This window comes from Geotrypetes seraphini, chromosome 8, assembly GCF_902459505.1.
Source record: "Geotrypetes seraphini chromosome 8, aGeoSer1.1, whole genome shotgun sequence".
Classification (NCBI taxonomy): domain Eukaryota; kingdom Metazoa; phylum Chordata; class Amphibia; order Gymnophiona; family Dermophiidae; genus Geotrypetes; species Geotrypetes seraphini.
In genome coordinates, this window is record NC_047091.1 from 142,162,893 (window position 1) to 142,176,073 (window position 13,181).

At 45.3% G+C, this 13,181-nt stretch overlaps 1 protein-coding gene across 8 annotated transcripts in view; it reads right to left on the reverse strand.

Annotated features, from left to right (window-relative positions):
• The window catches only part of EP400 (E1A binding protein p400), a 285,750-nt gene that overhangs the window by 229,394 nt on the left and 43,175 nt on the right, over positions 1-13,181 (reverse strand). For all 8 annotated transcript variants that reach the window (XR_004540299.1, XM_033954163.1, XM_033954160.1 and 5 more), the window contains 3 exons: positions 12,252-12,658; positions 11,341-11,613; positions 30-215 (listed from right to left, as the gene is read on the reverse strand). Coding sequence is in view for 7 of the 8 variants with exons in the window: in XM_033954163.1 (XP_033810054.1) it covers positions 30-215; positions 11,341-11,613; positions 12,252-12,658 (866 nt within the window). In the remaining variant the exon portion in view is untranslated. The remainder of the gene's footprint in view (positions 1-29; positions 216-11,340; positions 11,614-12,251; positions 12,659-13,181) is intronic.

Sequence of the window (13,181 nt, forward strand, 5' to 3'; positions counted from 1 at the left end):
ATAAGTAAAGGAGCTAGTTCTCACTTTACCTTCTTAGCACTGGCCATTTTCCACCTCCTTTCCTGGGCAAAATCTGTTGCCATCCACTGCATTTCCTCCAGCAGGTAATCCCAGTGAGACTTGGGCCTGGGAGCCTCCTGGAGCTTGGGAAGCCTTCTGAGGGACCATAAGCCTTCCTTTCTCAGCTCTGCTATCCTCTGATAGATTTGGTTTTCCTGCAAGGAAAATATGCCTCTCATTAAACAAACTTTTACCAAGTGAAAAACAGAATTACAGCATTTCAGGTAAAATTTGTACATTAAAAATAACCATATATGTGTGAGCAATGGAACTCTTTACATTTATTTTGGTGGGGGAGAGTCCACACAGTTAAAATGATGATTTTGCCTGTAATTTGTTTACCAAATGGGAATGTTGCCAGTATATTTTCAGAAATCCTTTTATAAAAAGTTAAATAGTATTTTTACTAAATTTATTTGGCTAGGGAAAAAAGTAAGAATTGCTCTAGTATCTCTATAAAAATCAATTGCGGAGGGTGGGGTAAATTTTCCAAATTTCTATAGGTATCATAAAAGCCTATATTATGCGGCAGGGTATGTATTGGATCCTCCCTGAGCTCATGGAAACTCTGCCTGATTGGTTGTGGTTGGTATGGAAACTCCTGTCGCCAATGAGATTATGTCACGTTATAAGTATTAAGATGCCTAGATTATATAAGGACAATAGAATTTTAGTAGATACTTGGGAAACTATAAAATTTGTAGATAATTTAACACCTATTCCTATAAATAAACCTACGTTTCAGACTATATGGCTTAACTCCAAGATTAAAATTGGCGGATATAAGATCATCTGGAAATATTGGATGATTGGAGGCATACGCATTTTAGATGATGTTATCTCTGATGGTAAGCTGCTTGATTTTTCACAATTGTAATGCAAATTTGGTCTTAATAAAACACAAAATTATATATGGTTGCAGTTGAAGCAGACCATTCAGGAAGGGTTCCCTGAATGGAAAAATTTGGAGGTTCAAAATAGCTTGCCGGTCTTATGTTTTCAGGTAGACTTCTTGGGTCACCAGGCCGCTCAGTGGTATAAATTAATATCTGGATTTTTGAATAAGAAACCAAAAACTGGTCTGCGTGACATTTGGAGCATTGAGATAAAGCATCAAATTACTGCGTCTCAATGGCCACAAATTTGGTCTTGGAAGATGAGTTGTACAATGTCTGCATCTATGAGACAAACATGGTTTTTCTTATTACATAGAGTATTTTGGACCCCAGTTCGTTTGCATAGAGTAGATAGTTCTAAATCTAATAGATGTTGGCATTGTCATCTGGAAGTTGGGACGTTAGATCATTTACTATACTATTGTCCTCTGATACTAAAATTCTGGAGATCGATTTGGGATCAGGTTAATAATTTATTAGACAATCCAGTGGCACTATCATACGATACCATTTTATTTGGAACATCTATGAGGGCAAAAAATCAAATTTCGGCAAAAAATAACAAACTTTTGTTTATAATGACGGGAGTTACCATGCAGTTTATTTTAAAGAATTGGAAAAATTGGGATAGATAAATTATTCATTCTGGTGAGAATCCCTATGTTATATCTTTAAAATGGAAAAGTTTATGGCCATTCAGAAGGGTTATTATAAAAAATTTATGGAAGTTTGGGAACCATTAATTAAATATTGTAACAATTGATTTATTTGTATAATTTGGGGAAAACATGCACATCCAGGGAGGGGGGAGGAAGATATGTTTTGGCATTTGTTAAGAAATATAGAAGGGTTGATTACAAGTATTTTATGAGATGTTTGTAAATTGAAAATGGGTGGGAAAAAATAAGTTTTGTCTTTATTCTATTAAGTACATTGTGCTGTAATGATATTAATTTATGTAAATGCATCATCTTTTGTGCCCAATTGAAGTTTTAAAAATGAATAAAGAATATAAAAAAAAACCATACATTGCCTCTCAGTGGCTTAGAATTTTTAGTTGGTTATAGTGGTTATTTTGCATTGCACTTTCAAAGTGTCTGCTTATAACCATGTAGAGAGAGTCAGTCGGTCACTAGTATTTTATTTTTTATTGATCAATGGATTGATAAAGGGTTTGTATACCAAGAAAATATCTCAAACCCTTGTCTATCAACTCTAATAACAATAAAATATTAGCGACTGACTCTCTCTATATGGTTATGAGCAGTCATTTTGAAAGTGCAATGCAAAATACAAAATAACCACTATAACCAATTAAAAATTCTAAACCACAGTTACCACACTGAAACTGCACTGTGCTAGTGCTAATATCACAGTGATGGGCAAATAGGGTTACAAAAGTAGACAGCCTCCAGTCCCCATGGACACCAACCTATCAGGTTTTTAGGATATTCCCAATGAATATGCTAGAGACAGACTGACATACAACCAAAGTAATGTGCATGCAAATCTCTCTCATGCATATTTATTAGAAACAGACTGAAAACCCAAATATACTGGTGTCCATAAGGACTAGAAATTGCCTCCTAACAGAGGTAGGCAAGCAGGGTCATGTTAGCACCGCAGGTTATTGAGCAAGATGAGTTTGATGGGATTAGGTGAAACGTTAACTACATGGGTTAAGGACTGGCTTAGAGGTAGACTTCAGAAGGTAGTGGTAAATGGTACCCTCTCCGATATGACGGAAGTGATCAGCGGAGTACCGCAGGGCTTGGTCTTGGGCCCGATCCTATTTAACATCTTTGTAAGAGACTTGGCTAAAGGGCTTCGAGGTAAAATTACATTATTCGCCGATGACGCCAAACTATGCAACAATAGACAAAAGCACAGTGCCCGACAAAAGCTCAATGCCCAACAGTATGACGCAGTACCTACTCCTGCTGGAGCATTGGTCAAAGACTTGGCAACTAAGTTTCAATGCCAAAAAATGCAAGGTCATGCACCTTGGCGGTAAAAATCCATGCAAGACTTACACCCTAAATGGTGAGATCCTAGCAAGGAATGTAGCAGAATGTGATCATTAGCGAAGACATGAAGACTGCCAATCAAGTGGAGAAAGCTTCATCCAAGGCCAGACAAATCATGGGTTATATCCGTAGAAGCTTCGTCAGTCATAAGCCCAAGGTCATAATGCCGTTGTACAGATCCATGGTGAGACCCCATCTGGAATATTGTGTACAATTCTGGAGGCCACATTATCAAAAAGACGTGCTGAGAGTTGAGTCGGTTCAGCGAATGGCCATCAGGATGGTCTCAGGACTCAAGGATCTCCCGTATGAGGAACGGCTGGGTAAGTTGCAGCTATACTCACTCGAGGAACGCAGAGAGAGGGGAGACATGATCGAGACGTTCAAATATGTCACGGGCCATATCGAGGTGGAAGAAGATCTCTTTTTTCTTAAAGGACCCACGGCAACAAAAGGGCATCCGTTGAAAATCAGGGGAGGGAAATTTCATGGCGACACCAGGAAAAGCACAGTTACTTACCGTAACAGGTGTTATCCAGGGACAGCAGGCAGATATTCTTAACGCATGGGTGACGTCACCGACGGAGCCCCGGTACGGACCTTTTTAACTAGAAAGTTCTAGTTGGCCGCACCGCGCATGCGCGAGTGCCTTCCCGCCCGACGGAGGAGTGCGTGGTCCCCAGTTAAGATAAGCCAGCTAAGAAGCCAACCCGGGGAGGAGGGTGGGACGTAAGAATATCTGCCTGCTGTCCCTAGATAACACCTGTTACGGTAAGTAACTGTGCTTTATCCCAGGACAAGCAGGCAGCATATTCTTAACGCATGGGTGACCTCCAAGCTAACAGAGAGGGAGGAGGGATGGTTGGCCATTAGGAAAATAAATTTTGTAGCACAGATTGTCCGAAGTGTCCATCCCGTCTGGAGAAGGCATCCAGACAGTAGTGAGTAGTGAACGTGTGAACTGAGGACCAAGTGGCAGCCTTGCAGATTTCCTCGATGGGTGTGGAACGGAGGAAAGCCACAGAAGCAGCCATAGCTCTGACCCTGTGGGCCGTGACAGCACCTTCCAGTGAGAGACCGGCCCGAGCATAACAGAACGCAATACAGGCAGCAAGCCAGTTGGAAAGCGTCCGTTTAGAGACAGGACGACCTAGACGGTTAGGATCTAAGGTCAGAAAGAGCTGAGGGGACGAGCGGTGAGCCCTGGTACGGTCAAGGTAGTATGCGAGGGCACGCTTATAATCCAGCGTGTGCAACGCCTGTTCCCCAGGATGAGAATGGGGTTTAGGGAAAAAGACAGGCAACACAATGGACTGGTTGAGGTGAAAAGCCGAGACCACCTTGGGAAGGAATTTAGGATGGGTACGCAGAACCACCTTGTCATGGTGAAAAACAGTGAACGGTGGATCGGCGACCAGTGCATGCATCTCACTAACCCTCCTGGCAGAGGTGATGGCAATGAGGAAAAGCACCTTCCATGTTAGAAGTTTCAGCGAAGTTGTGGCAAGAGGCTCAAAAGGAGGTTTCATGAGGGCTGATAAAACCACATTCAGGTCCCAGACGACAGGAGGAGGCTTCAGAGGTGGTTTGACATTGAAGAGGCCTCTCATGAACCGGGAAACCAGAGGATGAGCCGTAAGCGGTTTTCTGAGGATAGGCTCATGAAACGCAGTGATGGCACTGAGGTGGACTCTGATTGAGATGGACTTGAGGCCAGCATCAGATAGAGAGAGCAAATAGTCCAGTACAGTTTCCACCGCCAATGAGGTGGGATCGTGGTGATGCAGTAGACACCAAGAGGAGAACCTGGTCTACTTCTGATGGTAACATTGGAGGGTGGCCGGTTTCCTGGAGGCATCCAAAATGCGACGGACGGGCTGAGACAGATTCTCTGGAGAGGTCAGCCCGAGAGAAACCAAGCTGACAGGTGGAGCGAGGACAGATTGGGATGTAGTAGAGACCGATGCTGCTGCGTAAGTAGAGTAGGAAACACAGGAAGAGGAATGGGCTCCCTGGAGCTGAGCTGGAGCAGGAGGGAGAACCAGTGTTGGCGAGGCCACCGAGGAGCAATGAGAATCATGGTGGCCCTGTCCCTGCGGAGTTTGGATAACGTCCGCAACATCAGAGGTAGTGGAGGAAAGGCATAGAGGAACCGATCCGTCCAGTCGAGCAGGAATTCATCTGGGGTCAGACGATGAGGAGAGAAGAGTCTGGAACAGAACTGGGGCAGCTGATGGTTGTGAGGAGCTGCAAAGAGGTCCACCTGCGGAGTGCCCCAGCGAGCAAAGATGGAGTGGAGTGTGGAAGGGTCCAGAGTCCACTCGTGAGGTTGAAGGATGCGGCTGAGATTGTCGGCCAGGGAGTTCTGTTCGCCCTGGATATAGACAGCCTTGAGATTGCGGGCCGTGGCCCAGGTCCAGATGCTGAGAGCCTCCTGACAAAGGAGGCGAGATCCGGTGCCGCCTTGCTTGTTTATGTAGTACATGGCGACTTGATTGTCTGTGCACAGGAGAAGAACCTGAGGGTAGAGAAGGTGCTGGAAGGCCTTGAGAGCATAGAACATGGCTCTGAGTTCCAGGAAATTGATGTGATGTTGACGCTCCTGAGGGGTCCAGAGTCCCTGGGTGCGTAGATCTCCCAGGTGAGCTCCCCACGCATAGGGGGAGGCATCCGTGGTTATGATCATGGAGTGAGGGGGTAGATGAAAGAGTAGACTCCTGGAAAGATTTGAGGAGTTCAACCACCATTGAAGAGATTGCTGAAGAGATGATGTCACAGAGATGGGATGAGAAAGAAGATCCGTGGTCTGTGACCATTGGTTGGCAAGAGTCCATTGAGGTGTCCTGAGGTGGAGTTGCGCCAGAGGAAGCACATGGACCGTCGAGGCCATGTGGCCCAGGAGGACCATCATCTGTCGGGCTGGAATGGAGTGATGAAGGAGCACCTGACGACAGAGGTGGAGCAGGGTCCGTTGACGGTCGGAGGGGAGAAACGCCCTCATCAGTGTGGTGTCGAGAACTGCTCCAATGAACTGAAGTCGCTGTGTGGGAAGCAGATGCGACTTGGGGTAGTTGATCTCGAACCCCAGGAAATGGAGGAAAGAGATGGTGTGATGAGTGGCTTGTAATACAAGTGGAGACGTAGGTGCTTTCATCAACCAATCGTCCAAGTAGGGGAACACCTGGAGGTTGTGAGACCTGAGGAAGACCGCCACCACAATAAGGCACTTGGTGAACACCCTGGGCGATGAAGCGAGGCCAAAAGGTAGCACTTTGTACTGATAGTGACGGTGCTGTATCTGAAACCGTAGGTAGCGACGTGAAGTCGGATTGATTGGGATGTGAGTGTAGGCCTCTTTGAGGTCCAGGGAACATAGCCAGTCGTGCTGAGAGAGAAGAGGGTAAAGCGTGGCAAGGGAGAGCATTCTGAACTTCTCCTTGACCAGACACTTGTTGAGGTCCCTGAGATCGAGGATGGGACGGAGGTCTCCTGTCTTTTTGGGAACCAAGAAGTAGCGGGAGTAGAATCCCTGACCCCTTTGGTCCGGAGGCACTTCTTCGATGGCATTGAGAAGAAGGAGAGAGTGGACCTCCCTCAGGAGGAGGGGGGTTTGGGAGGAGTGAGAAGCAGACTCTACGGGAGGATGGTCTGGTGGAAGAGTTTGGAAGTTGAGAGAGTAGCCGTGGCGAATGATGTTGAGGACCCATTGGTCTGATGTGATGACCTCCCAACGGCTGAGGAAGATTTGGAGGCGACCTCCGATAGGCTGAGGAAGAGGCATTGATGGTGGGAGACTGGCTATGCCCTGGAGGAAAAAGTCAAAAGGGCTGAGATGGTTTTGACGGAGGTAGAGGCTTGGCAGGTTGGTGAGACTGTGAGCGAGCCTGAGATTGATGCTGTTGACGAGGTCGGAGAGGCTGCTGTTGGGGCGGGTTGAGAGGTCTGGCCGAGAACCTGCGCTGGTAGGAAGACTGCTGTCTGTAGGGGCGAGTAGGTGGAGTCTTCTTTTTAGGTTTGATCAGAGTGTCCCACCTGGTCTCATGTGCTGAGAGCTTCTGGGTTGTTGAGTCCAGGGACTCTCCGAAGAGTTCATCACCCAGACAAGGTGCGTTCGCCAGGCGGTCCTGGTGGTTAATGTCTAGGTCAGAGACTCTCAGCCATGCCAAACGGCGCATGGCCACCGCCATGGCAGATGCGCGAGAGGTCAGCTCAAATGAGTCGTAGATGGAGCGAACCATAAATTTCCTGAGTTGGAGGAGGCTAGAAATATGTTGCTGGAAAAGAGGGACCTTACGTTCAGGAAGATATTTCTGTAAGGAGGAGAGCTGTTGCACCAGATGCTTCATGTAGAAGGAGAAGTGGAAGGTGTATTGTTGGCTCTATTGGCTAACATGGCATTTTGGAAAAGGCGCTTACCAAATTTATCCATGGTTTTTCCCTCTCTGCCAGGAGGGGTGGAGGCATATACACTGGAACCCTGAGATTTTTTCAAAGTAGATTCCACCAGGAGGGACTCGTGGGGTAATTGAGGTTTGTCAAACCCTGGGATTGGAATAACCCGGTACAAGCTATCCAATTTACGAGGGGCTCCAGGAACAGTGAGGGGAGCCTCCCAGTTTTTATAGAAAGTTTCCCGTAAGATGTCGTGGACGGGCAACTTCAGAAATTCTTTGGGAGGTTGCTCAAAGTCTAGGGCGTCGAGGAAAGCTTGAGACTTTTTAGAGTCGGACTCTAAGGGAATGGAAAGAGCTGCTGACATCTCCCTAAGGAATTTGGAGAAAGAGGATTGCTCTGGTTTTGATACGGTGTCGGTCATGGAGGGTTCTTCATCGGTTGACGAAGCGTCCTCCTCGGTACCGTGAGGGGAGTCTTCCCACAAGTCCAGGTCCCTAATGTCGGGGTGCATACGTTTGGACATCGGTGTGGGGGGCTCGGCATAGCGGGTCTTTGAGAGAGATTTGCCTGAGCGCACCGAGGCGGTACTGGGTGAGGAAGACCGATGTCGTTCCTGGGACCGGACAGGGTCGGCAGCATCACGGGTATGCACTGTAGGTGTTTCTGCCAAGAGCATCGGCATGGAGGTATTAATCGGTACCGAGGGGGTTGACACCGATGGGACAGTGCGAGGCTCGGACCGGTCCTGTACCGGAAGGTGCGGTACCAGCAACGCCGGCAACAGTTGCTGGAGCTGTTGTTGCAGCTGCTCCTGTAACTGTGTTTGGAGTATGGCCGCGATGCGGTCATCCAGGGGAGGCACCGGTACCGCTTTTTTCTTCTTCGGTACCATAGGTGCCGCTCTACGCTCCGGCGATGAGGAGGCCGATGATGAGGCACTCACCGAGATCGGAGCGGAGCGTTTGCGGGGCCGGTGCGGTGCCGGGAGGGCCGGTGTCGCAACCGTGGCAGGAGGGCGCTCAAGGGAAGTGGGAGGCTTCTTAGCCGGCTTACCTGGGCCCAACGACCCCGAGGAAGGGTCCGGTGGTGTCGATGTCGTCGGTGCCGACTTTTGGGGTGCCGTCGACGTTGCAGCCGGTTCCATGGCAGATCCGGTACCAAACAAAATATTTTGCTGGATCTGCCTATTTTTCAAAGTACGCTTTTTAAGCGTAGCACAGCGGGTGCAGGTGTCAGCCCGATGCTCTGGACCCAAGCACTGGAGGCACCAATTGTGCGGGTCGGTGAGGGAGATCGGGCGTGCACACCGCTGGCACTTCTTAAAGCCCGGTTGAGGGGGCATGAAGGGAAACACGGCCTCTGCAAAATCAAAGCCTGTATGGTGGCAACAGACCCCGCCGGGGCCGGCCCAAAAAAATAAAGAAAACTCGATGAGTTTTTTGTTTTTTTTTTTTGTTTAAGAAAAGTAACGGAATCCGAAAGGAAAAAAACTGAAAAAATGAAAAAAGTACGCGAGCGGGAAGGCAGAAAATAGTTTTTCAACGGCCGTTGAAAACACATGCGTCTTCTTCGCTCCGCGGAAACGAAGAAACTGGGGACCACGCACTCCTCCGTCGGGCGGGAAGGCACTCGCGCATGCGCGGTTCGGCCAACTAGAACTTTCTAGTTAAAAAGGTCTGTACCGGGGCTCTGTCGTGACGTCACCCATGCGTTAAGAATATGCTGCCTGCTTGTCCTGGGATAATATTTCTTTACCGAAAGGGTGGTTGATCGCTGGAATAATCTTCCACTACAGGTAATTGAGGCTAGCAGCATGCCAGATTTTAAGAAAAGATGGGATTGGCATGTGGGATCTCTTCATGGAGGAAGTTAGGGGGTGGGTCATTAGTATGGACAGACTAGATAGGCCGTAGCCCTTTTCTGCCGTCATTTTCTATGTTTCTATATTTTAGCATACAGCAGTCAGGAATCTGATCTTGTGGCACGTAGACAGTACTGCAGGACCAGGGTCTCTATCTACCAGCAAAAGGGGGAAGATACATCCACATACAAGTTCTTACCTTGTGGGGATAGGAGTGAGAAGAGTATCTTTGATGTATTTTTATTTTATGTTTAAATATATTTATTGATTTTCAAATCATATAATCAAGAATACCTTGTACAGAAAGCAAATTAGCAATTCTACATAAAGCAAGAAACATTCCAATAACATTAAATCATATATTAACTAAAATGCTCAAGTCCTCAAATTTGGATCCAAGATTTCTTATAAAATAAAACAAAGATAGAAGAATTGAACTTAATGTACACTCTTTCATAAAGTTAGCTGGAAGGCTGATTGCTGGGATTAACCAATAGTCATAGAGCTTATGATTTTTCTACCTCCAATCGGGAGAGCGCTAAAAAAGAAGTCAACTGATTAGGCTCAAAGAAAACATATTTAACTGATCGGTGATGGACTATACATTTACAAGGGTGTCGCAAATAAAAAGTAGCACCCAAAGATATAACACCTGGCTTCAACAAAAGAAATTCACGACGACGCCTTTGCGTCTCTCGTGATAAATCAGGAAATACCTGGACTTTACAACCCATAAATTCTTTCTGTCTATTTTTAAAGAACAGTTTTAACAACCATACTTTATCAAGTATTTTTATTTTAAATTAATTTACATTTTTTAGATTTAATTCTATATCTATAACTATTATTTGTTATTAAATATTTTTTTTTTTTTGTTTTAATATTTATTGCATATAGTTTCTCAACAGTTGCAACTGAAGTTTGGTATTGCAGTTTGCCTGATTATATAAGTAATTTGAGTAATCAGCTTTGTTGAGTTTATTGATTTGATGGGCATCAAGATTTTTGTGGTTGCAGGTTACTCTAAGTTTGGAAAACCTTTCAGTCACCCCTGTGTTCTCAGCTCAAAAGGCTCCATTGCCCATCTAGCCAAAAAAATAAAAAATAAAAAAAAAACCCAACAAAAAGGAATGGATATCCGTCTGGTACCATACTTGGCTGGACAAGAAGAGGAGAAGGACCACTCATCTGGTGCTTGCCCAGTGTAACAGTTAAAGAAAGATTCAAAAAGTATAAAAGAAAAGTGAACTGGAAGCTCAAGTTCAAGCACTGAATCTCAGGTAAACGGAAACTCCTAATCAGATTGAAGGAACCTCATTTTTCCCAGGGCTGGCCCCAAAGGTCAATTAGGAACAAATACAGAGCAACTCAGATTCTCTGATTTAAGATATATAAAGGATGCTACCAGAGATGCCTTTAGAAAGTGTCATTTAATTCTTGTTGGACAAGGATGTATGGTCAAATGCCACAGTGGAATTTAGACTGTGCTAAGGGCCCACCACTAGAAGAGGAGTGGAGGAATAGCATACTGGTTAGTGCAATGGACTGAGATTCTGGGGAATTGGGTTCAATTCCCACTGCATCTCCTTATGACCTTGGGCAAGCTACTTAACCCTCCATTTACCCAGGTACAAAAAAATTAGAATGTGACCCTACTAGAGACAGAGAAAGTACCTGCATATAATGTGTATATACATCTACAGAAAAGATTAGTAGTACAAGAAATATCACTTTATGTCTTGGGGTCCTGGAAGTCAAACCTCCCCTCAAAGAGAGCACACACATTGGGGATTTGAGTGAGAGCTTTCTTCCTTGGGAAAGGATTCTATTGCGCTATTCTTGAGTCTATTCATCCTTCTCAAATTTCACTTTTTCATGATCCTTGGTTCTAGAATAAAGGTTTTGAACTCTAATCCTTAAGATCTGATTTTCAGGGGAGCCAAGCAATGAAGATTTGCCCTGTGCTTAGATCATATATTCATGAATGGCTGTTCAATACATATTTGAATATCCTCAAAATAAAACTTGTTTGAAGCTCTCACTGAGCACCTTTGTTCTAAAAATCTTTTCAGTAATGCTTGACCCTTAGTCTTGTGTTTACCTGCTCAGTCAGTTTGCTCTGGGCGCATTCTTGAGGTAATACCACTGGACTCTGCACTGGACTCTGCGCTTTTGGGGCTGCCATGCCTGCTGCTGATTTGGATGAAATAGGGGACAGTGATTTGCTCATCGAAGGGGAGGATCTCTTCAAGGGTGAGGACTGGGAAGGAGGAGGCGTGGAGCCTGATGAAGTCACTGTCGAGGTAGACTGGGGGTTGGATGTAGGACGTTGGACAGGTTTACCAGCATCTGCAAGAGGTCTTAAAGTAGTATTCTAAAGAAAGAATAAATCAAACCACAGATTTTGCAAAAGATAATTAAAAAGTAAAACAATAATACAATTAAAACAATGTATTTTTTATAGGTAAGAGTTTAGAAACAAAACCTTAAATTTCATAGCTTAAATTAATTCTGATTTTAATCAGGACAGCATTACTGAAGATGAACAACGTGAGCCAGTGAGTGTCATACACTAAGGGCTCCTTTTACTAAGCTGCGGTAGTGCAAGCTAACCCCCGTGCTACGTGGAAAATCTAACGCCAGCTCTATAGAGGCGTTAGCATCTAGCATGCGTGGCACTGTAGCGTGCTAAAACTGAAAGCGCAGCTTAGTAAAAGAAGCCCTAAGAATTTGGAAGGCTTGTATAATGCAAACTTTAAAGAGAAATAGAGCTAAATTGTTTCACATCTATTATTAGCAGCATAGCCCTCACATTGCCACAGAAGCCAGGTAAAATCCTAAAAAAAAAAAACCAAAAAAACCAGCTAAGAATATGTTAGCAGTGCAGAGGACTCAAACAATGGAAAAAAGGAATGGGAACAAGAGAAGCAATAAAGATCTAATTTCCAAACACAAACCCACAGGCTGAAAACTTATGCCCAAAATGCATGCATGCAATCTGGCTCTGAATACCTGTTGCTGTGCTGAAGGTTGCATCTGAGGCCTGTGTATCTCCATTTTTCCTTGCACTGCTGCATGAACAGTTGGCTGCTGTGGCTGCTGAAGTGGCATTGAGAGCTGGGTATGGGGAGAGGTAGGGACAGGAAGATTTTGCTGCTGGGTCTTCACTTGGATCTGAGGCTGGGGCTGAGCTTGAGACTCCACCATTTTTTGTGGCTGCTGCGGTTGAGTTATTTGCAGTGTTGCTGGGAGCAAAGTTACAGAGACACTGGTGGGCTGCAGCCTCCCAGGCAGCTGAGGTGGAGGAGTGTGTAGACTGGCAGCATTCTGCACAGGAGGCCCTTTTGACGGGTCATACTGCTGTTGGCTCTGTTTCTGTCCTGTCAGCTGCACAGTCTGAGGAGTTGGTGGCATTCCACCTGCAAAGTGAGACAGAAACACTCAAGGACTGATTTCATATCACAGAGTCCTTTGTCTTCTTTTCCAGAGGGGAATTAAAACAGCACCCAAGGAAACCGATTTTGAAGTAGGGCTTGTTTTGTAACAAGATACCACCACTTGGAAAATAACAAGCATTATCTCAGTTCTAATTGGCAGCTCTGAAGGCTGAAAACACTCATGTTTATCAATCCCTATTGCAGAAGGTTTTTCATTTAACATCAAGACACACTAGGTCCACCTGGGGCCTATTCTCTATAATTTTTGTTGATTTCTCTCTCTCTCTCTCTCTGGACAATCAGGAGAATGTTTCACTTACTTCTTGGGTTTCCCAGTGAATGACATGTCACTTTGAGGATTTTAAGTCCAACCTGGTTTCCTAATCTTTGCCATAACAGACACTGATATGGAAAGAAGACAAAGCCCAGAAAGTAGAACTAAAGCAGTTTTGAAGCCTAGTCTTTAGGATCTTCAATTGTTATTCCTGATTAACAGTGCTCCTAC